At 34.6% G+C, this 26,144-nt stretch overlaps 1 protein-coding gene across 12 annotated transcripts in view; it reads left to right on the top strand.

Moving 5' to 3' along the window:
- Positions 1-20,122: 20,122 nt before the first annotated feature.
- LOC147636788 (uncharacterized) overlaps positions 20,123-26,144 on the top strand; it is a 76,066-nt gene continuing 70,044 nt past the window's right edge. For 5 of the 12 annotated variants that reach the window (XR_015266228.1, XM_086800325.1, XM_086800330.1 and 2 more), the window contains exons 1-2: positions 20,176-20,520; positions 23,664-23,718. Coding sequence is in view for 10 of the 12 variants with exons in the window: in XM_086800325.1 (XP_086656451.1) it covers positions 20,385-20,520; positions 23,664-23,704 (177 nt within the window). In the remaining 2 variants the exon portion in view is untranslated. Of the gene's footprint in view, positions 20,521-21,360; positions 21,580-23,663; positions 23,719-24,537; positions 24,947-26,126 lie in introns of those variants that run through there. The other 7 variants (XM_086800327.1, XM_086800329.1, XR_015266229.1 and 4 more) reach the window with 7 other exon arrangements.

Genomic DNA, 26,144 nt, shown 5'->3' with positions numbered 1-26,144 from the left:
GTCAAAAACCCATGGCACTGATACCATGCTAGAAATGGGGGGGAGGGGGAGAGTCCTAGAGAGTCACCCATCTGAGTTGTGTTGCTTGATGAAATCTTGGTCTTTATGATTTGTTGTTCCATGGTGGGATTTTCTATATAATCCTGAGAAAATAATAACCTTGAGAAGGAAATATCATCTTCATTCACAAACATTTGTGCTATCAGATCATCCCCTAAGTCATGATTAGAGCTAATCTCTTTCTCCCTTTTCTCAAAGATAGACTTAAGCACATTTAATCCTCTTCTCTTGGCATGGATATAGGTGCATTTCTAGCCCTTAATTTCTCTTTGAATTTCACTTGAAATTTTTATAATACAAATTTAGTTGTTTTTCCTACTTCTAAATTTCTCCTTTAGTGCTTGAATATTTATTATCGACTCCTCAAGGTGTGGCAGTTTTGTCGTTGTCTAGGTGATTCTTCCTTTTAGGATCCACCATCATTTCTTGCAATTACATGTCCTCTTTAATGGACTACGTTAATGCAAAATCTTTGGTTCGTTCATATGAACCATCTTAAATGTGGACCATAGTTTTGCCCTTCCCTAGTTTCTTAACCCACCTTCTTCTCCTTCGTTTAGAGGTGGAGATTTAAAACTAAAAATCTACCTCATTATTTCTCTATTGTCAATTTTGGAATGAGTTAAAACATTTCACGGGGTCACTATATACACATAGGTTGAACACTTATCATGTAAATAATTATGTTAAGATTGGTAGAAGTTCACACATATCCGCTTCATTATTTAGACAAAAAAAAACATGACTAGGTGATTCACTCCACATTTGGAACATGTATAAGCTAGAATTTTTACACAAGAGCTTGTATTTAGGTTGGCACACCTATCTTGAGTGGGCATTCGACCACTTGGTGGAGGTGGTTTAATTTTGACTCGCAACAAGGATATCCAATTTCTTCTAATGGTTCTTTCATTAAATCCTAATTGAGTAGTGCAAGATTAGGTGGAGGTAGTTTCCATGGTAATATTATGGTGGTATAGGTACGTTGGGTACTCTATACATACCCCTTGGATAGTTTTTCACATTTTGTATGAGGCTAGTAGCAACGCTAGCATGAACAAATGATGTTGGTATAGCCAAAGGTTGCCTTCATGAAGAATGAAGTTGAGCTATTTGTTATGGTCGAAGGAACCTACACATGGTGGTATCATGATTCCCTAAATACATATAATAAGCATAGTAAAACATTTGTCTCGATCACTAAGGTTGCCTTCATGATGGAAGTTGAGCTATTTGTTATGGTTGAGGGACCCTAAACACAGTGGTATCATGATTCTCTAAATACATAAAATGAGCATAGTAAAACATTTGAGAACTTAATGCTCATATGACTATGTATGCATATCAAACACCAAATAGATCTCTTCTTAAGAAGAAGTTTTCCTTGCGCAACTCTCTTACCTCTTTTAAATTGATATTTTCTAGCCATGCTTAATTTGTCAATGGTCATATTGTACTTTTTTTTCACATATTCAACATAGTCACAAGTCTCCAGATCCAAGAAGGCAGCCATTGATGGAGACTTTGTATCATCCGAATGGGGTAACTCCAACATGTTATCTTCAAATTCTATGGCTATTTTACAACATATATCCTCAGAAACTGGCGTGGATAAGAGTAGATAATCATGCATCTTTGGGTCTCATACTCTTTTATAGATTGTTGTGTTATATGGTCATATTGTTTTGGGTAAGGGAAGGTAGTGTGGATAAGAGTAGATAATCATGCATCTAAAGGTATCATACTCCTTTATAGATAGTCATGTCAGTGCTCATGTCATTATGTGTGCATATCCAACATTAGAGTCTCTCTCTTCTTGGGAGTAGAGAAGGATGTGGCACACAGTGGCTCTCTACAGTGGCTCTCTTACCTCTTTTAAGTTTGGTTTTTCTAGTTTGGCCATGCTTAATTTGTTGATGAGCATGTTTTCTACTTACTTTTCACGTATTCCAAAGTCATGATAACCCGAGATTTGAGAAATTGTAACCATTGATGGAGACTTTTTATCATCCGGATGGGGTAACTCCAACATGTTATCTTCAATTTCTATGATATTTTTACAAAAGAAGCTGGTGTGAATAAGAGTAGATAATCATGCATCTTTGGGTCTCACAGCACTTTACAAAAACATGATAATAATTGGTCATCATCGGTCAACATCTCTCAAGTTTTATGCAGAGAGTTTAAATGTTTTAGTCGAGAGACCAAATCTCCCATAGACTCATGCTCTTACTAATGTTATGGAGATGTGCCACTGGGCTGAGTGCAGTTACACTTTATCCTTAGGCTTTAAGGTTCTATACCATTGATGACACTTTCCATCTTTTCCCTAGTGACATTAATGTTAAGAAAATAGAATGAATCTCGCCTATCGGCAAACAAGGTTCATAAGTTGCCTCAAATATTTTTATCTGTTTAATTGAGTCTCCATCACCCAAAAATCTTTGTATCAATTTTGCAATATGATATAAATAACTTCGTTTGTGTGGATTTTGGTCAACCTTTTACATGCACAAGGTTACGATGAAGAAAATAAAGAGGTTTGGCTACCAAAGTAGAAGGGAGATAAGCCTATATCGCAAAACTAAAAAGAGCGATGCCACCAATGACTTCACAAAGAACACAAGAAAACTAAACCAAGTCAAAACTCTTAGGTTCCAAGATCCATAAGCTAGCTCCATGTGGAGCAGACTCATGCCAAACATAAGCAATCTATGAAGTCATGAATATGAAAACCATGAACCTCTAACGATGTGAAAAACCAAGAAATACTCATGTCCATGTGTATCTTCAGTTTTTTATGCCCAAAAAAATCATTAGGAAAATTATGAGCTCGTTGTGGGAACCTCTAAGTAGTTCCATGCTCTTTCTCTATCTAAAAAATGGGGCCACGAGGAAATTTGAGCACATCATTCCCAAAATTTTCGGAGTTTCTAGATTTAGAATGTACTCTTCAAGATCTCTCTACGGGTATATAACATGATGGGATTCTAACATAGGATAGTGAAGCTTCCCAAAAAGTGGTTTCAAAAGTGATGATGTGGCATGTAACGTTACATTTTGGCATCTTAAATGTTGTTTGTGGTGTATTTTGAGCATTACTACTTCAAAGTTGTCGGAGATTTTATATTTGAAATCTAGTCACCATAAGCTTCTAAATAACATGTAACATGGAGGGGTTCTGACATAAGATTCATAGGGTTCACCATGGCCACATTTTTTAGAGAGAAAAAGAGCATGAAACTCCTTAGAGGGTCCCAAAATGAGCTTAGAATTTCCCTAATGGCATCCAATAAGAAACAAAGACATACCTAACATGTAAGTAGGGTACACGACACAAGAAATCATTTCAAAGAAGAAAAGGCTAGGATATTCTTTGATGTGAAAAAACACGTGATATCCATGACCTTGAGTAACTTGAGCTTTTCACACAGAAAAAAATCGGCTCATTAGCTCAAGGGCAATAAAAATTGTACATGATGCTTTTCAATATGACATGGGAATTGAGGATATGAGCTTAGATTAACAAAAAATAGAATATTCTTTGACATGAAAAACAAGAAGATACTCATAAGAATGAGTAGCTGGAGTTTTTCATGCCAACAAAAGTTGCAAGGAAAAAAAATCATGGAGAAAGTGTTAGTGTAACATGAGAAGGCATAAGCTCAACTCAAATTCATAAAAATTAGAAGGTTTTTTGAAGTAAAAAATGAGGAGATACTCAGGATTGTGAGTAACTTGGGTTTTTCATGCCTTAAAAAGTACATCAAAGTGACTACTTGAGGTAGAAAAAGAATTTCAGAGGGTACGAGAAAGCTTTGCATGAGTTCAAAATGAACTAAAATGAAAATTTATTGGCGTAAAAATTTAGCTTTTTCACGTTTATGAAAAACCTATGTTTTCACGCCCGTGAAAAAACTTTCACGAACAAAAATCTAACCACTCAGATAGCTGACACATGTTGCTAGCCCCCTATTAATGGCTGAGTTGCCCATACTTGGCACTTATGGCTTATATTTAAACCCAATTGTTCTTTCTTTTAACGTATCTATTTTCAAATCTTTATGTTGCTTCTTGCTCTCCCTTGCCTGTGCATCACTTATTTCTCTCTATCGCTACCTCCATCGCTTACACGAAAGCTCCTTGACCACAGCAAGGTAAGGGTTCAACTCTTGGTCCTTCTATTCTCTTTGTACTATTGGTAATGTCTTATGTTGTGTGTTTGATGTCTTAATTTATTATGTTGTGTGTTTAATGTTTCTCAAAATTCAGCATGTCTTTTTATGATGTGTGTTTAATGTCTTAATGTCTTATGCTATGTGTTTAATGCTTCTCAAACTTCAACATTGCACACAATTGAAACTTGGGCTATGTTAATCTCCTCTCACATATGCCTTTATGTTTTACTATCCCTTCAACCTTCCTTATATATAGGCCAAAACAACTTGACACCTTGTCATTTTTGAAATGTTGAAGGGGAAACCCTAAAAAATATGCACCCTACTGAAACCCATAAAATCTCTACTTGCCAAATCTTAACTACAACCTGCATTCTTTAAGCATCATAAAACTACTCAAATAATATCTATGTGAAAACATGTCTTGGTCGTGAAAGATCCGATACGTTTCTCATGTTGGTGAAAAACCAAATTGGTTTTTCATGCCAAAATAGCCAACTCTGAAATGAGGGCAAGTGACCTCATTCGACCATAAGTAACCCCCAAAACATAAATTTGGTGTTCTTATCACTTAACTTTTGATGTGAAAAATCTCATATTTTCACACTTGTAAGAAACCATTGAATAGTTTTTCATGCCAAAACTAACCCTAGCCAAAAACTAACTAAAAAGTCTTGTAACCTCTTTAACACTCTCACTAACATCATTTTTGAACATAAAACTGCCATTTTTAGCACTAGTTTGGTAATAGGACATAAAAGTGTCCGTGGACATATTTATGTCCTATTTACTAACCAACTTTATGGAATTATTTAGAACACGTGGATAGTGAAAATCAAATGTTTTATTTTTCTTATCATATGGGATTTTTTTGAATCACATTGGTTACCTCTATTATTTTTAATTTCATAAGAATTCATAGGCCAAATTACTCTCAAAATGCAAAGTTTTTTGGACTATTTGGATCAAAGACTTTAATTAGCTAATTTCTCATTGCTTTCCATAGTTTTTGGATATGCATTGCTTCACAAACATATATATGGTGTAATACAATCCATCTTAGGCTCAAAATTCAATTAAAACTATAAAATTTAGGTCTTAATGAAAATTCTAATGTATTTAGCTGTCTCAAATAAAAATAACTTTGAGGATTTTTATAGCTAATCAAATAATCATAGACTAGGATCAAATCTTGTACATATGTAGTATACAATGTTATGCTTTTCTAGTACATTTTGTGAGAGTCAACCTATCCTTTAGGCACTTTGTTTTAGATGAAAGTTTACAAATTTTGCACCATATTTATTACTATAGAATAAGAGACTACTTCACGCATTTTTAAACATTTTGTAAGGCATTAAGTGGAATATCTGGTCATTTTATATAATAATAAATACTATTTTTATAAGTTTCTCACTATATAATCTAAATATATGCAAGGGTTCATATATGTTATCTTGTCATTAATACAATTTTGAAAGTTCAGACTATCACCTTGTCTTCCACTACAATAAAAGCAAGCAATAGCGGCACTTATTTGCGGTGTTTTACATTACACTGCTATAAGCATCGCTATAGGTGACACTATAAGTTTCACTATAAGCACTGCTAGGCATCGTTTATATATAAGTGTCGCTATAAGCAACGCCCAGTGATGCTCGATAAATAACTTTTCAAAACCGTGTGGTATCGCAACGATGACACATTTCTTTTTCCCCCCAAAGTATTTCCTCCACTCCTTTTTCTTTAAAGGACTGCACACTGACTCCATCTACTCCATCAATCTACCTCTATCCCATGAATTTGTACTTCCTTCCTCTTCCTCTTCCACTTCCACTTTTTGTATTCATCACTGCATGGCTATGGTGTGACCTAATGAAGGTATTCTTCTCTTATGCTGAACCCTAATGATTAATAGAGTACATAATGATATTAGGGTTAAAGTTTACAGTACTAACCTTCTTTTATTTTCTTCTCCTTCTCCTCTTTGTGAGCATGCTTAACATGTATTGGTCTTTTCTATGTCTCTTATTTTTTGTACGTAGAGTTCATTAGATAAGTTACTAATAATCACTTTTTTTAATTTAATATTTTATAGGTCTTGAACTAATCCTCGCCTTTGGCTTGACAATAAAGAGTTAAGCCCTCTTTTTTTGTATTAGGTTTAGCTAGTACACTAAGCTTATGCAATATATGCATAAAGCTTATGCATAAAGTTTAATGCATAGAGCTTAAAGCTTATGCATAGATCTTAAAGAATTAATATAGCTCTATGTATAAGGCTTAATTCATGCTTAAAGATTATGCATGCTTTAAGCTTATGCTTAATCTAGGATTTGAGACTTATCAGTTGTTTCTCTTTTATGCTTGCTTGTATGCTCTTTTGAATGCTTAACTTGTTATATTAATAGGATTTTTAAATAGAAACTTTGCTAATCTTAATGATTTTTGGGGCTATGTTTAGGGTTTCTTCTCCAAAGAAGATCAACCACATACAAGTTCTTCTCACAAGCATAAGAGGTAAGCCCCTTCACCTTTGTCTCTTGTCTGCTTGTTTTCTCTCTTGAATGATTAAGTAGTTATATTAATAGTTTTTTTAAAAATAAAAAAGTTCTTATCTTAATGCTTTTTGTGGCTAGGTTTAGGGTTTCTTCTCTAAAGAAGATCAACCACAGACAAGTCCTTCTCACAAGCATAAGAGGTAAGCCTCATGACCCTGATCTTTGTTATTTTTGCACCTTAGAGTACCAGGGATATTTTTTCTTGCATATGTTTTGCTTTTAGGCCTTATGCATGCATGAGACCTTATGCATGAGGGTTATGTACGCTGCTCTATGCATAAAGGCTCTATGCATGAGACTTATGTATTAAGCTCTATGCATAAGCTCTATGCATGAGCTCTATGCATGAGGCTTCATGCACGAGACTCTATATGTGAGCTCTATGAATAAATCTTAATGCATAAGGCTCTATGCATGAGGCTTCATGCATGAGACTCTATGCATGAGCCTTATGCATTAAGCTCTATACATGAGCTCTATGCGTGAGGCTTTAGGCATGAGACTATGCATGAGCTCTATGCATAAAGCTTAATGCATATGTCTCTATACATGAGGCTTCAACATTTAGGACTCTATGTATGAGCCTTATACATTAAGATCTATGCATGAACTCCATGCATTCGAGTCTATGCATTAATCTCTATGCATGAGCTCCATGCATTAGAGTCTATACATGAGCCTTATACATTAAGCTCTATGCATAAAGCTTAATGCACAAGGATTAATGCATAAGGCTCTATTCATAAGTCTTATGCATAAGCTTCATTAAGCTTTATTCATGACCTTATGCATAAAACTTAATTCATAGCTAAAAACTTTGATTTTTGTGGCTAATTTTAGGGTTTCTTCTCCAAGAAGGCTCTATGCATGCATAAGTCCTTATGCATGCATGAGCCTTATTCATTAAGGTTCTATACATGAGGCTTATTGAAGGCACATGGCAAGGAATGGAAAGACTCAAATGAAGACACAAGTGCAAAGTAATGATAACCAAAGTACTCACATGATATGAAAGCTTGATGTAGACTCAATGTGACACGTGGCATCCATAGCACACACTAGACTAGAACTCACAAAATAGATCAACTTGACTTCATGTTCTAACACCCCCCCATGAAGAAAAGGTGAGGGACTACTGGAATGGAACCAAGAATAGAGCATGACAATGATGGACTGCTAGTCTATGCACCCCATGTAACTCAGAGACTCATATCATCGCATGGCTACATGACCCGTTCATAGGTCTAGGGAATACACCAACATCCTGGAACTCAACCAAGCCTGATAAATAGACCCATCAAAGCCAATAGAAAGTTCCCCACATCCCCCTCCTGACTCCAGAACAGAATGGCAAGGATTCACACACAAAAAAATAGAAAAAGATTACATCATTTTAGGAGGACAATCCAAGGCTGAGTACCTTTATTGACTCAAGGACATAAGACATGATCATTATTACAAACATTTTTGAGCGACTACCCAAGAAGGAAGAGTACCCAAGCACACATAGAAGAAATCAGAAATAATATTTACGATCATCAGGTTCATAGACCTCTGGATGGAGAGAGAGATCTTGGATGTTAGTAGTGAGAGCATGGGTCGGAGTAGAGGTGTCATATTCTTTGTCTTCACTAGTTGCAGGCTGCAGCCCCAACCAAATTGGCATGTTCCTTGTTTTGTTGCTTGGCAAGCTTCTTGAAACATTGATCCTCGGTGTGACCAAGCTTCCCACTGTGATTGAGAGGTTTGAATTTACCTTTACCTTTAGAGAATAGTGCATTGGTGTGAGGAGTATATGTATACCTCTATTCATGATCAAGAAGCATGGCAACCATATCACCATAGGACATGTCCCGTGAGACACGAAGGGCAGGTATGATATCACGAAACTTAGGAATCTCCTCAACTCTCGAGAGGAGGACAACAACCTAATCATCTTCCCCTACAGGGGCCTTCAAAGTAGCAAGTTGTGTGATGAGAGATTCCATGTGATTCATATGTTCATTGGAGTGTCTTCATGCTTCATATTAAGCTTGAAGAATTCCTGTATGAGAAACACTTTGAAGTTGATGATTTTTTTGCCAAATAAGCGTTCCGACGTGTCCCACATTTCATGTGCAGTGTCATCAAAATCCAAATGATGAATAACTTGATCACCCAAACCCAAACCAATGAGAGCAAGAGCTTTGTCACTAAGAGACTCCCATTGTAGAATACGCTTGTCATCGGATGCTGGGTTCTTGTCTTTTCCATTAACAACTTCCCCCACTCCTTCTTTCATAAGTAGAAGACGCAACTTGGTTTGCCATGTAGGAAAATTCTTACCAGAGAACTTCTCAATAATGACACTTGATTTCGAAGGCTCCATGGCTGGAAGTAAATGCAAGAATAGCAGACAGAGAATAAGTGTTGAACTGAGTTGGATTAGTTACTTCAGTTTGTCGGGCAGCATCTCAGTGTGCACAAGCAAAAAAACACGAATAGTGGAGGTAGAAAAGACTCAGAGGAATAGGGCGTCAATGTTAAAGGTGGCCATGATCAGAACTAGCATGAAATGGCATGATGTTTGCTCAGGAAACCATGCTCAAAATCAGCATGAAATGATACTTTATTTGCCCAAGCTTTTTCATGCCATGAACAGGATGGGAATGTCGCGCAGTAGGAGAGCTGAAGATGCAGGCCACACTGATAGGAATGTCACATAGGAAATGGGCAGGATTGAAGCAAAAAATGGCGGGCAAATAAAGAGGGAAATGGGGCGGGCAAATTTAGCAGAGAATGGTGGGTGGAATCATGAGGAGCTTGTGGGCAGCTCCTTGTTGTTAATGAAGAGCAATGACTTGTGGGGGCAGCAACCAGTCGATGACCAATGATTAGGGGAAGGGCATCCTTCCAAGGAGAAAGAGAGAGAGAGGCTTCTCTTTCTTGGCCTCCCTCACCTCAATCCCTTGGAAGAGCAAGGAGGAAGGGAAAAAGCAGGCTAGTAACCTGCGCTCTGATACCACATGAAGGCACATGGCAAGGAATGGAAAGACTCAAATGAAGACACAAGTGCAAAGCATTGATAACCAAAGTACTCACATGATATGAAAGCTTGATGTAGACTCCATTATGTGACAAGGACAAGTACAACTCTCCTATAGAGCACACACACAAACACATAATAGTACCACTATGCTTATGGGATAAATCCCAATGTGACATGTGGCATCCATAGCACACACTAGACTAGAACTCACAAACTAGCTCAACTTGACTTCATGTTCTAACACTTATGCATTAAGGATCTTTGCATGAGGCTCGATATTGTATGATACTTATGCATTAAGGCTCTATGCCCTATCTTAGTGCATAAGGCTTATGCCTAAGCTTTATGTAAACATTTTATGCATGCCTAAGCTTATGCATAAAGCATAGAGCTAATTCATGCGCATAAAACATAAAGCTTATGTATAAGGATTTATACGTTCCCAAGCTTATGCATTAAAGCTCAATGCGTTTAAGCTTTATGCATTAAATATCAATGCATAAGTTTATACATAAAGCTCTATGTATACATAGACTATACACATAACAGATATGTTTTTTAAGTCCTCTAATAGATATGTATGTTATACACTCGTTATATACATAATAGGTTTCATACACAAAATGGGAAAAATTGGGGATAATATCCTAGTCTGTCCAAAATATTTCTTTATTTTAGCGTCGCTCAGTGATGATTATAGCGACGCTTATAGGCAACGTTTACAACAACGCTTACACCTCGACACTTTTCCAGTTCACTTTATAAAAGCCACACTATACGTGCCGCTATCCCCTCTTTCTATTGTAGTGTTCTAACTAAATTCAAATATTTAGATATGTATTCTTCACAAATTACTTTAGTGGATACATTGATTTATTATTATAACTAACGTAAATCACCATTTAAGATCACACTATTGTCATATTTTGGTGGTTAAAGACTCAACAAATAAAAAGAGATTCTAAGAAGTAAATTGAATTGAATTAATTATTAATGCAATACATTTTTTTGTCATGAAAAACCTAGCTCTCATCTCTTAAAGACTATGTAAGGTTTAGGAGATATTTATAAATGAGTCTAGATCATTTTTTTTCTTGCATGTAAGAACCTACCTTGTAAAAAATTATTCGGATTATAGTGTTGGATATACCACTACTTATGGTGGTTTTTCAATTATATTTAATGTTGTTTTTATCATTTTAATAGTTTTATAAAGTTTGCCACATTCATGAATTCGTGTCTTAGAAGAGAAATGCTAAAATACCGCTCCTATTCACAAGATATGAATTTTTTGGTAAACCATTGAACAGACATATTTATGTCCTGTTGAGCTACCAAACTAGTGTTAAACCATGATTTTCTCCTCAAATTCATGCATAAAAAGATCAATCTAGTTTTTCATACCCTTACTATTATTAACTGCATCATTTCATTAAGATTTCATTTCAACTCTCATGCATTACCTATGTAAGGAGATGAAAACTTTATGGTATGAATATCTCTAGATATTCACATTTATGAAAAAACCAATCTAGTTTTTCATGCTAGAAAAATTATGCTTAAATGACATAATATCCACTAATTAAATATTCTCAAAGATAACTCATTCATCTTTAGTACTCAAAAGTGCTTAATATATGCCATACATCTATCATTGAATCATCCTAATAATATTTTTCTTTTAATAGCTACCAACCATTTGGCATAAATATATGTGGATATTTATGGCTGTAAAAAAACCAAACTGTAGAAAGCTTCACGTAGCAATAACTTGCCTTTAAAAAGGAAAAGAAAAGAAAGAAGAGTGTGTAGACCATAAGGATCCTCCAACAAAAATAAAAACCAAAGATTTAGATTATGCATCTTTGGACCAAGAGGCTTGGGCAAGGTCAAGTGCTACCCCACCAAGAAGAAAGAAAAAAAGGTGTCATGGGCCTAAACTTTTCTCACCTTAGGCCATACCTATAAGATGTGTCTAGGACCATCATCATCAATAGGGAGGATCAATAGGAAGGTTAAAATAGCAAAAGGAAAAGTCTCTTTCTATTACAATTTCCCAAATGCCTACTTTTCTTGGGAGCACCTAAGGTAAGAGAGAAACTACAAGCTAGTAGCCAGATCATTATTTTGAACATCTACTAAAGGTCATCAATGCATATATCTATGCCAAACTCATCAAGTATTATGATAAAATAGGAGCATACAAAGGGTGATTATCTATGAGAAAGGAACACCCACACTCATCGCATTGAAAAAAAGTACTTACCCTTAGTATCATGCTAAAGGAGATTGTCTTCAATAATAGCGGGGTGAAAAACACCATGAGGAAGCTCAATTGTCAAATAAGGGTCATATCCATGATCATGCAAATCAAGTCGGTGTGGATATGTATAATAGGATTGAGCTACACGAGCTTTAGAAATTCCATATGAAGTTGTCAAAGGATAACTAGGCCTATTATCTCCACAAAGAGCTTTATACTTATCTAAAAAAGCAATCAAAACAAGGTGTTAAATTCCTATCTCCTCACAAAATTATTAAGCCATATCACAGGTGTGCTACTCCCCTTGGAAACCACACAAAAGGATGTCGTGGAAAATCTAGGGGAGGCCGACTAACTCAAAGCCAATACCAAGGAAGTTTTGCTAGGTTATGGATGCAAAGAATAAGATTGAGGGAGCAACGATGAAAACAACCCCAGTTAAGCCAAGTGCAAGGGAAACTAGGTCTAACCTGCTGACAAGCTATATCCTTACCCACAATCAAACACTCCACAAAAGGAGGCTAGAATCTTGTGAGGAAGAAGATCTAGAAATAAAAATAAGAATTTCTTGAGCCTAGTTACAAAAACACGGGCAATGGAATAGGATCTCAAAAATAGAAAACATGTATATCAAACTACTTTGATAAAAATGAAGAGCCATATCAATGGCATGAAAGATGATCTCGACACAAAAGTTGCGAAACTTATGGCCCATGAAGAGGGCTCCCAAAGGCTATAGGCACAAGTTAAAGAGAATGTGAAGGAGCTCCAAAATGAGAAACAAAAATTTGAACATAGACTACAACAAGAGGTAAGCAAGGTCCATGAATTTCAAGAGAAGTTACAACAGCTACAAAGGGACTTCGAGGCAAACAAGAAGCTAGCGAAGAAAAAAAAAAGATCTTAGTGTTACACAAAGATGAAGAGGTAAAAATATAAAGAATTTATTCTCTTGAGAAGGTATGGGAGGAGCTAAATAGGTAGCATGCATAGGCAATGAGAGAACACAATACACAACATGAAGGAGAGTAAAGAGAACAACTCACATGACAACTGAAATGCCACCAACAATAGCAAGTGGTGGAAAACATAACCACCTCTCTCCAAGAATCTAGGATAGAATAAAAACCAAGGAGGAGACACTTGAATAGATATTAACATATTTGGAAAAAGAGGTACACTATAGCCACATATGACAAGCTTTTGGAGGCATGGGCGACAATGAGAGAAGAAGCCATCACAATGCTCCTTACAAAAAAGGAGCAAATGATAGATTAGCTCACAATCAATGCAACAACTTTAGCCACATCTAGTAACACCTAATACATGATTAATGAACGTCATGGGCATGCCTGGCAATTCATTTGGCAGCCAGTGGCTCCTCAAGACCCTCCTAAAACCTTTACTTTTTTCTTTGCTACTATAACCCTCTCTTTAAAATTTGATATTAGCATTAGTGAGGATGTAACCAGGTTACCTTTTCCTCATATAATAGAGCTCTAATAGGTAACCAGGTTACCTTTTCCTCATATAATAGAACTCTAATAGGGATGCCAAACCTACTATAATCATGGCCATTTTTCACAATGATCTCTACCTTACTAACTATATGGCCATGTATATATATGCAATGCACCCTATAGTTCTTAATCTTAGGTCATCATATAGAGTATTGATGAACTCTATAATTTTGGATGATAAGAGATTTAAGAACTTTTTATGCACCTTTCCTCCACCCTTGCTAATTTTGAAACCCTTTCTAACTCTTTTTCTTGGTTTCAAAACTAAGGGTGGATTGAGGCCTATGATACATATACATATACAAGTCTTCATGAAAGTACTTTATACCATCCTTACAATATCTTAAAAATTTATCAAAAAATATATAAGCATCTAGAACAAATTTTAATATTAGTGGTATATGACTTTTCATTAAAACATATTGAATATCCTACTATTGTAATGGATAAAGAACAGTTAGATCTTGGTTCATTTCTAAATATTATTAAACCCCCTCCCCCCCCAAGCGTGATGATGATAAAGAGAGGAAAGGTGCATATCTATATACATATCCACTACGTAGGCCTCTATCCTCTAAACCCCTTCCATCTCATAAGGAGCCTATTAACAATGAGGGACAAACTAATATAGAATCTTCTTCTCTATAAAATGACTATCCCACTGATACACTAGCCCTCGAGGAGACAACGGCCCCAAATTCTACATCATCAAGCTACACGAGAGGTAAATTCTCAATATATTTTGTTGCTAGCTGACTATCCTATTGATGACGTTTTAGTGTAGCTATTGAATACAGATTATAAAGACTTAATCGGAATTGGAAACCCATTACTAAGGTCAAAGTTGTCCTTCAAGGTGCTCTTATAGGTGACTCAGTTCAACCTAGCAATATAATAATATTTTGAGTCTTATAGTACAACTCCTCACCACCTACCATATACTCCCTATCCAATCAAAGCAATCACCATGCTAGAATGGGGAAAGTTAATGCTAATGGAAAGGGAGGGTAATCGATGAGAAAATGTGGCAATCTCCACCAAGGTGGCCAAGCCACAATTACAAGATTTGCTTAATATTTGCCTTATCACATAAATGCTAGATTACAATTATTACATTTGGAAGGAGCACTGATGAGTGGACACGTAGTGGATATTCAAATAAGCCCATGCAAAGTAAAAAAGATTTTAAAATTCAACCAGAATGGAGGTAATAATTCCTTACCATTTTTGAGTATGACAGCATTTACATATGGTTGATTCTAACATAGTGGGTGCACTCGCTATAAATGCTAATCAAGAGGCAGTTCACCCCAGCCACTTTTACAACATAACAAAAAGGCATTCTCATGTTTGTTGTAACTTTCAACTTTTTGAGCCTAAAACATTTGACAACATAGAGAGAAAGCGAAAAAGGGCTATTATTATGGATCAAAACATGGGGGCAAATGTTGAATCTATCTATAGATATTGCATGTGACTGCTACCATTTATTCAAGCTTATCGTAGTTTGGTTAAATCCAAAAAAGAAGGCAACATAAATGTTTGAGAAGTAGTATGCTTTGATATGAACAAGGGACCTGAAGAGCAGGAAATTTTGTATTACTATCATCGTCTTCTTGCTACCTATTGGGTTACATGCATGTCACCTTTTAAGAAATGATAACTACATCTTTTTGATAACTACACCTTTTAAGAAATGATAACTACATCTTTTTGGACACCACTGACATACTTCAAAAGAGGTCTCTGTGCAAGCTGTAGTTAAGAAACAATCATAAAAAATTCAAGCTATGAGATATGCCTTTTAGGCCTTAAATGTTTTGAGGATAGAATATACATTAGGTAGGGGAATGTTAACCCCATTTGAGGCTTAACAAAGGCACTCCCTACTACAACACACATGGGAGTAGCCCCATAAATATTATGTAAACATCACTTAAAAAGTCGTATATATTATGAGAAAAGCTAGCAAATGACAAAGCTTAGTATATTAGGGTTAGGTCTGGGTGCCCAAGTGTGAATAAGGACCAATTATATATAAGCAAATTTCTCATAATGAAAAAACACATTCCCCCTTTGTGCCAATTAAGTTATGGATGTCTACTTACTCTTATCTTGTATAGAGAGAGAGAGAGAGAGAGAGTTGAGAGTTGAGGATGTGATTCTTGGTATGTGTTCCTCTTTCTCATTGTATGAGAGTGAGAGAAGTGATTCCTTTGAAAGGAGGTGTAGTATATCTTCTTGGAGGTGATAACAAGGAGGAAAGCATAGGAGCTTGGAGCGAAAAACCACTCATGAAGCCTCGAAGATATACATCTTGAGCCGAAAGCAAGGTTATTCCCCCACAATGGTTGTTCTTAATTCCACATTTGCTAGAAGGCTAGAGTTCTAGTAACTCTGTGAATGAGCTATAACGTTTTGGTTGTTAATCCCATTTAGTCAGGCACTCCCTACTACACACAGAAGTAGCCCAATAAGTGTTATGTCAATAGTACTCCAAAAGTTGTATATATTCTGAGAGAAGCTAGCAAACGAATATGCTTAGTAGATTAGGGTTAAGTTTGGGCTCCAAAGTGTGAATAAGGGTAACTTATACAATATAACTGAATTTATCAAAATCAACAAACACAATCCCCCTTTGTGCCAATTGAGTTCTACATGTCTACTTTCTCATATCTTGTTGAGAGAGAGAGAGAGAGAGAGAGAGGGTTGAGAGTAGAGTGTGTGATTCTTCATATGCGTGCCTCTTGATCATTGTGATAGTGAGTGAGAGTAAGAGAGGTGAGTCCTAGCAAAGAGGTAAAGTATCTTCTTGAAGTTGACAACAAGGAGGAAAGAACAGGATCTTAAATCTAGCAACAGAACAGGATCTTGGATTTAGCAACCACCACATTGGTGGAGATTAGAGGCTATGAATCTGGAGCTGAAAGCAAGGTAAGTCTCCTACTATGGTTGTTCATTCCATACTTTCTAGAAGGGTAGTATTCTAGTGAGTTTGTGAATAAGCTATAACATTTTTAAGAATGTTATTGTGCACTTTCAACCTGTTCTGTAAACATAATCACAAGATATTTGGGGATATTTCTAGTGGCCGAGCTTGTAACCCTTAAGCTCTCTAAGCTCCACACCTCCTTGGGGAAAACATTTAGTCACCATCTCTCCTGCGAGAGTGTTGTCACACCATTGCATTGGGACTACCAATCCTTGTCCCTCCTCTCACTTCACAACACTCATACAAGGTCACTAACATGCATTAGAGAAGAAGATTCGAGAGAGTATTTGCACAAGAGCAAGATTACATGGTAGAATGGAGTATATTATATTATGAGAGAAAGTGACTTATATATAAGGCCATAAGGGTTCCCACACACTTAAACTTTGGTGGTCGATTAGGTGACCAAGGCACACCAGTGGCCTATTGCTTGTACAAAGCTTAATCCTATATTACATGCATAAATTACATTCATGGAAATCCATTCTAGCTTGCCACATGCTCTTGTTGGAGTGGAAATGACCATAAATACTGTGTCATACCCTTTTGGGCACCCATATTAGTTATATATTTGGAAACCATTTCTTCATAGGTTGATCATAAATTATTTTGGTTTCTCTGTCTTTGTTATTTGATATAAATAAAATTGGAAAATCCTACTAACTCCAAAATGGGTTAACATTTACCCCTTCCTATTATCAATTGTATCCTGATCGAGTAGAAGACTGTGTTGTATGTAGAATTGAGAAGCTATTTTCATGATGCTTAGGTTGTTGCATGGAAGTGAAATGGTCATGTTTATCTGGAAGGGATGGAGAGGCTAGATAGTAAATGATGAAGTTAGTAAACGGGGTAGGGATTTTTGTTGTTGTTGCGAGTGATTACCTCTCTTTTCTTCTTCTTCTCCTTCTTCCTTTTTGGCAATCACAAGTAAGTTTACATTGATTATTTAAAGTTATTAGTTGTTCTAAGGCTTGTGAGAAATGGAGAAGAGAAGGTGGGGGGTCTAGAGGAATGTTGAAACCATCATCAGAACAAGAGAGTTTATCTTAGCTCTTCATTTGATACATTAAAGCAACACAAATGTAGCTTCTTGAAGACCATATTATTAGGGAGGGCTAGAGGTACTCACAAAGACCCAACATTTCCTTTCCCCCCCTCCACCACCTCAAAACATTGGGTGTGGGGGATTGAATGTATGAAGAAACCCTTGAATGCTTATATAGCCCTCCTTAAACATGGACATAAGGACCATAATGCATGTCCTACAAGCCCTCAAATATGTGTGAGAAACATGCCCACCAAAACACCCCATTTAAGCAAGTAGAATGGATTAGTTCTTTGTAGAGTTGACTTTAATACCACATCATAAGTGGCTATTTACCACTTTAATATAGTTCCTAGCACATCCTAGACAATAAAGTAAGAGGTGCATGATCATTGCTAGAAGATACATCACCTTCACCTTAGCTTTTCTTGTGTCTAAATGCCTGGTGTGGAGAGAGGATGTTTTAAGTAGGCCTTCGTAGCTTATATATCCCCCCTTCCACATGACTTTCCTTTCCTATTTACTAAATTTTCATCATACAACACTAACCAACCCCTAAACATGGGTCAAAAATATGCCTTTTTTGATTTGTTTTGTTTCACGCCTTTTTGCACAAGAGAGGGTTTCAAGATAAGGCTTAGTATACTTGTAGAAGCATGTATATTGATGTATGTATGCTAGTAAGAGATTATAAAGATATGTATATCATGTATGGAGGAGGGTTTTTAAAGAGAAAGTTCTCAAGCACCCCCTTGTTTCTAGGCATGTTACATTGTTACTACATGATTGTGGTAAATAATTAGGGTCTTTTTTAATGCAAGTCTTTAAGTAGTAAAAAGAAAGTACTAGTAGAGATGCACCATGTGATGTGTACTATTATTCCATAAAGGAAGAAATTTCAAATGTAGTGGCCCTCTTTATAAGATTAAGACACAAGGGTAATCATACTTTCTTTAAAGCCATGCGTTATCATGCACAAGAATGAATAATTTGAAATAATTGCACACAGCAGATGTATATGACTTTCTCCCTTTATTTATGCCACATATGTCTAAATCACTTTTAAATGCAAATAAAATTGAATATTATAGGATAGTGGAAACCACCTCATAAAGTTAAAAATTGAATATAATAAGATAGTGGAAAGCATCTCAAAGGCAAGTAGAATTGAATATAACAAGATAAACTATCTCATAATGTTAAAAAACAATCAAATATCTTGACTCATTGGTGGTTCATTCTCATGAAGCCAAGTTTTTAATCCGAATCTTAAATCAGCACTATCAAGTTTATGATTTTTAAGAATATATGTTGCACTCTTAAAAGGTTAGAGCGTCATGTAACATAACTAGTGATAGGATTCAAGAAATCAAAGATAGACTTAGTTTTTCATCAATTTTAGTCTAGCAGAAAATGAGTGCTTAAGATTCCATGCGGTACTGCTTCTCTTAACGATAATATAAATGTTGAAAAAAAGAACAAAGAATATCTAAGATCTAAGTCATAACCTACTTTATTCTACACACAAAAAAAGCTTGAAGGACAACATCTTGCACGAGGAGCACTACTCAAAAAGAGAATACCTTTTCGTTATTATCAAGAAAGGTGTAGAACCTCCTTATAGGAGTTACATCATGCTACAAATAAACTAGCATCTATTCTTATCAAAAGTGCCTTTAAAAAAATGCACGATATTGGTCTATGGTTTCAACCACATAATATCCAATTTATCAAACAATAAACCCATACACTATCAATTCAAAGCTAACTAAGTTTTAGTTCTCACACGAAAATACTTTCCTCGAGATAAGAATATTTGATTTCTTTAGAAGAAAGAAAACTGTGTCTTCTACTTTAGATTATCAAGTTTATTAGATGTTGGATGTGATTTATGGGAGGAAGTTCTAGGCTTATTGGATGTGATTTACTATGTTCAAGATTTGTTTATGGAGGAAATATATATCTCTCCGCTTGAGGACGTAAATAAGGGTTTTCAGGACATGCCTCTCTCTCTCTCTCTCTCTCTCTCACACACACACACACAATTAAATGGGTGCTAATAAATAGGATACCCATATTAAATATAGGTGAATTGGACATCTATACTAAATTTTGGTGAATAGGATACCCATTGCCATAGATAGATAACGGGGCCATATTGTAAATGCCTCAAAAATTGGCAAATGACTCGACTTGATGAAGTATGGCTTTCAAATCTCAAAAATTTAACACAAGTTTTTGTCACAATGTTGGTGCGATCCATTTGCCAAAAAATTAAAAAATCAAAAATTGTCCATAGGAAGACAAGGAAGGGGCGAGTAGAAAAGAACATATTTTGAGTGTGCATGTTGTCTTGTCTTACACAAGAATCTGAGCCGTGACCACCCTAATCCGGAAGTTCACATTTCACACACTCCTGTGTATGAAAAGGCCCTGATTTTGGGAGTCTTTGGAATAAAATATTGAACGGTCAAATCGGCCCATGTGAAGAGGTTGTTCCTTGACGCAGAGGTGACAGTCCATCTTTCCTTTCTCTCTCTCTCTCTACGCGCGCAGGGCATGCTTTTGGGCTCTCGCTTATTAGCCATGGCTGGTGTGCAGCACAAGGGGTGCATTCAAGAAGAACATACATACATACATACATAGAGAGAGGGTGCCGCTTACCTTTCTGTTTTGCTGAGTGCCAACCACATGAACGAGCGAGCAGCTTCCTGAGTATTATAGCCAGCCAGCCATGGCGGGAGGAAGCCCATGGCCTTCCGGCGCTTCGACCACCCCGCCGGTGACCTTCTCCAAGGCCTCCTCAAGAAGGCCTACGACCAGCTGGCGCTCATCGTCTTCTCCTCTACCTCCGACTTTGCCAGCCCCAGGTAGGCCTCCAGCCCTCCACGGTCCACCTGTAGATCTGCCGCTAAACTGTGTGTGTTTTGACGCTGCGGTGCGCATCCTTTGGCTTAAAATGGCAGTCGTTGTTGGTTCTACCTGTAAAGATCAAGTTGGTATATGTATTCTAAATCAACGCTTGACTGCGTTCACGACCTCATCTTATGATAGTAAATTAGACTTACAATGTTATCCTCCTTGGTGCGTTCGCTACCTCATCTTATGATAGTAAATTGGAAGATTAGACTTACAAAGAAGAAAAATGAGACTACTTACATGATAATGGAGGGGATTTAGAATTTCTAAGGTCATGTGTACGTTGCCTATCCATCTAAGACGCTAATTAAGAAAAAGATATGAGTGCATTTAATACAAAAGATGTCAAAAGTCATGTAGGAGAGTAGCTAGCTTATTGGGTGTGTTTAATACATTTAGCCTTGTCTTAGAAGAGTAACACTCGATATTACTACCCTAATTAATATCTTCTTTACGGTCCTCAAACGTAATGTAGTTTTAAAAAAAATCTTCTCTCTCTTGTGAGCTAAGGGGGAAAATCAATCTCTCTCTCTCTCTCTCTCTCTCTCTCTCTCTCTCTCCGTGTCTACCTCAACTGTCTTATGGGCTAAGCTTTTAAATAAACATATCTTTGTTGATCAAAAGAGCTCTTTATCTTTGTGCATATCTTCACTCCATGCATATTGTCTTCAACACATAAACATTATTTAAATAGCATGCTTTCTTTTATCATGTTGAATATCTTTCTATTAGAAACAAATTGCATACATTAATATAGAAATGCTAAACACAAATTATGACTCTTTTTGTAGGCAGCAAAAGGAGGAGCACATATAAGTTGTTTGTGAGATTTTACATGGCAAATCAAAACTATATCTAAATTGCGTGTCAATAGTAGCAAGAATGTAGGTAACCTACCATAGTTAAAGGTTTAAATGTAGAGGCAATATTGTAGACTAAGATAAGGTTTAATGTTTTGTGTATGTATAAGCTACAAATCATTATTCTTTATTCAGGATGAAGTCATGATCTTCTCTAGTGTCCAAGTAATTTAATCTAAGTCTTAAATAACATATGTAAATTGCATAGCATGTAGACTTCTAAAGTAACACACAATTGTTAACCTTATGAGTGCATAACTAAAAAGTCAAAATGTGTAAAGTTATGATTGTTTGAGGTTGTAAATGAGTATTTATTTAAGTTAAAAGAAAATTTAAGAACAAATATATATATACTCAGTTTAGAGATACATGTGGGTCTAATAAGTCACTGCAAGTATATCTATGTAACTATATAGTGAATAAAGGGCATGGTATAAATTTTTGGCTAAAGTTTATTTTGTCAAAATGTGAATAGAATTGATGTACAAAAACTAAAACTTTTTGTATATAAACAACTAATTGTTTTCTAAAGTTTCTTGAGTGATTTCTCTTTTATTGTCTTAATCTCTAATACATTCTTCTCTTTTAAAATACTTTTATTTATCATCGTAATTTAAAATAAACTTAGAATTTATCTAATAATATGATGAAGGTGTATTGAGTAGTCATCAAGAGTTTCAAATAGTTGTTCGCTAGTAGTAATTTTTAGTTAAACGGTAGTAAAACTATTTAAAATGAGTAATTAGTCTTAATCATATAATTCTTGTGCAAGTGGAGTTGATTTATAATCAAGATTATATTTTATTTTTCAAAGTTAAATAAATAATTTGATATTTTTTAATTACATATTGATTTGAAGTTAATATTAGTTGGATTTTTTTTTAATGAATTTTTTAAAAAAAAGTCATTTGATTCAAAGATCAATCACTTACTAATTGATTTTTAGTAGATAATTAAAAGTATTTAATGATGACCTTTTATCTATGAGCTTACTTATTAAAAGTATTTACATCTTTAAGTTGAAGCTAATTTTTTAATAAAACAAGATGAGAGACTTATTGAGACTCTAGTAAAAGAGACTTAAGATCTCTCTCTCTCTCTCTCTCTCTCTCTCTCTCTCTCCAGTTTATGTAGCAGGTCCTAATTTATTTAAGTGAATTGTGGTGGATTATATGGATCTTTTTTTTTCTTCATTGTTTGAGTTAAGAGACTCATCTCATTTGTGTGTGTAAATTATATCACATATTCTCACACACATGCATACGTATACCTACCTATAAACAAACATATAAACCTATAGCACTACCTAGCTATTTACATACATATATATATTACTTATCAAATCCCTAAATCTAAAATAAAACTTTAGAAAATATTTTTATTATTAATAAGATTTTCAAAGAAGATAATTATGTATGAGACATTTATGAATATGAAAGACTACACCTAGAAAACGTTGAATCATGGATAAGATATTAAGAAAAAGCTCAATCAAGGATAAAATATTGTAAAATTAAGTATTTATTTTGTAGCCTTAAGAAAATGATTATTTATATTTCTTTACATAAAGAGATTTCACTCTTGATTTATGTTATCATTTAAAAAGTTCTCTAAGATCATAAATGAAATGTGATAAACAATTAAGAAGTCTATGGGTATTGGGGATTCTTCCATTGAATATACACATTGTTTTCCAAGATAACTTATCATGATTCATTTATATACGTGAAATTGCAATGAAAAGTTTTAAATGTGTAATTGATACCAAGTAAAGCTCATGAAAACTCCAAGTGTGCCTTTAATTTAATCCAAAATGTTAATATTTTCTCGCTTTCATGCACATATATGAAAGGAATGGGACAATTTTTACACTCTTTTTAGTACTAATTGCTTGATTTCTTTAATAATGCATTGATATGTTTGGACCCCTTTTATTAGAGATTTTTTTTGTTATTATTTATTTGTAAAGAATATCATTTTTAGAACTGATCAATTACATGCTCATCTAGAGTATTCACACATATAGTCTTTCAATTTTTAAAACTTATCAACTATATGACGATCTAGAGTATTCACACATGTACTCTTTCAATTTTTAAAACTTATCAATTACATGCTCATCTAGAGTAATCACACATATAGTCTTTCAACTAAATGTTTCTGTCTTTAATTACTATTATATCTCATGCTTTCATGTTTAATGTTTCTTTTCATGCATGTGAAACCTTGGAAAGATATTAAGAGTTTGAAAGGACATAAACAAGTGGGCACATGATCCGTAATCTTGAGGTATGGTCACATTATTCAAATCTCGTCCATGATAGTGAGTTTAGGTTATGTGATAAGATGTTTATGGACCTTTGCAATTTTCTTTTCCCACCTCTTATTCGTCTCTCTCTCTCTGTCTCTCTTTCTACACACACACACACACATGCATGTATCCATAAACATGCATACGTGTCTATGTATGCACACATATTTTCATGCGTACAGATATGTATACACATAGATATATACACATACATATATACATGTATATGTATGTGTACGCATGTTTGTTTGTGTGTGTATATGTGTGTGTGTGTGTGTGAATATATTTTTATTTTTTTGTCTCTCTTTTTAACTATCCAAATTACCCTTATGAATGTTTTTAGCTAGTATTTCACTTTCTTAAAATTTGTGTTCATGGTAGTGAGCTTAGCTTGTATTATGAGTAGATGTTTATTAGGGTAACTTTTTATTTTCTTCATTTTGTTCCTTCTCTCTTTATATATGTGTGTGTGTTTACGTGTACACACACTCAATTGTATTTTTGTATATATTTATAAATATATAATTATATACAAAAATATGTATGTCTATGTATATATGTGTATATACATAAATATATATCTATATATATATATATATATATATATATATATATATATATGCACACACACACACACACACACACACACATATATATATAGTTATCTTTCCATATTTCTATATTTATCTAGATTTTGAACTAGTTATTCTTTAATACATTTTTAGCTAGATTCACTTTATAATCTAATACTTAGGGGTTTTTTTTTCAATCATCTCACTTTATCTTTTATTTATTAGGAATTGTTTCCATTGTGTATTTTATCACAAGTCAAGTAAGTACTTACAATGGTTAAAGTTTTTGTCACTACCATCTACTTTGCCTGCTAGCATCCTTGATTAAAACAAGTTGTGTATGTAGTACAAGTTACAGTGCCACATAACTAGTCATTTAACTCACATACCAATTTTTGCATGAAGATTTTAAAACAAGATGTATATGTAGTACATGTACACACTACTGCATAACTAGCCATTTAACTCACACACTTGGTCCCACATGAAGATTTCAATATTGTATTATGAACGCTTTCAAATATCTCACTTTATTTCATTGTATTGAGTTCTTATGCATGCTTTTAATCTCTTAATTTCTAGCTAAATATCTCTCTAATATAGTGACATAATTTTGACACTTGGTAATGCCTAGTGAGACATCCTTTAGTGTCATTTGTAAATGCTTGATTACTATGATGAAAATATATTGAAAATGATTGTGTCTTAAAGGTCTTAAATTTATTAGTTTATTTAAAATAACAGTTACTCTAATACTAAATAAAAAATTTTAAGGTATTAGGTGCCTTGCAATATGTATGTGATTATTAAGGGATGTGTCATAAATAAGAACCTTAATAGTTTTAAAAAAACTTTCTCGATAATTTATTCTTTTTAGGAGAGTATAACTTATTACACTTCTCTCTCAAGGTTTAGTAGCTAAGATTTTTTCCCTTTTCTCTTTCTCTTATGGCTATTGGAAATAAATAAAGTTTTATTTTACATGGATTTGCATCATCATTACACATATTTTTTTTAAAAAGATAAAAATATCTTATCACCAAAACTCATCTTACTTGTTGGAAGAAATACATAATTAGGAAAAAGATGTATGTAACACTATAAACAAACATGAGTCTTTGCAATAGAAGTGTACTTTGAAAATTTTACTTATTCTCATACACGTCGACACATACTTCTAAATTTACATTGTAAAATATGCAAGATTTTGTATGTAGCTATGCTTCATCAAAAAAATCCTTTAAGACTTAGTGCTTATACAAGTTGGCACATACTTCAAGATTTATATTAAAAGATATGTATGATCGGTATGTAGCTATGTTTCATGACAAAACTACTTTAATACCAGAAGTAGTGCTTAGACATGTTGTCATAGTTCAAAATGTATATTAGAGAATATATATAATTGGTATGTAGCTATTCTTAATTATGAAACTACTTTAAGAGTACCACCATACATAATTTGTAAGCTTATTAGCTAAATCTAAAATATATATTCAATGAAACGAACAAAAATTTTCTTACTCAAAATAAAAACAAGTGTGATTTTCTATATTTGCTAAAAGCCACTATTATTTACATGAATATTTAAAATAATAAAAATCCTTAAGACAAATAAGACTTTCACATGGTAGTATAACATTCTAAGCCAAACCATAAATCCTAACATGAGTATTTAATATCTTGCCTATGGTGCAAAAAAATTAAGTGTCAAACATCAAACTACATATTAAACAAAATCAAATCAAAATTAAACATCAATTGGTTGTGGTAGTTCATTTCTTTTTTAAAATTCTTTTTTCTCGTTTGTGGAGGAATTTTCCATGCCTACT

This window comes from Cibotium barometz, chromosome 7 (assembly GCF_041138505.1).
Source record: "Cibotium barometz isolate CiBa-2024 chromosome 7, ASM4113850v1, whole genome shotgun sequence".
NCBI lineage: Eukaryota > Viridiplantae > Streptophyta > Polypodiopsida > Cyatheales > Cibotiaceae > Cibotium > Cibotium barometz.
The sequence above is the reverse complement of the archived record's forward strand: the minus strand, read 5'-3'. Positions and strand labels throughout refer to the sequence as shown.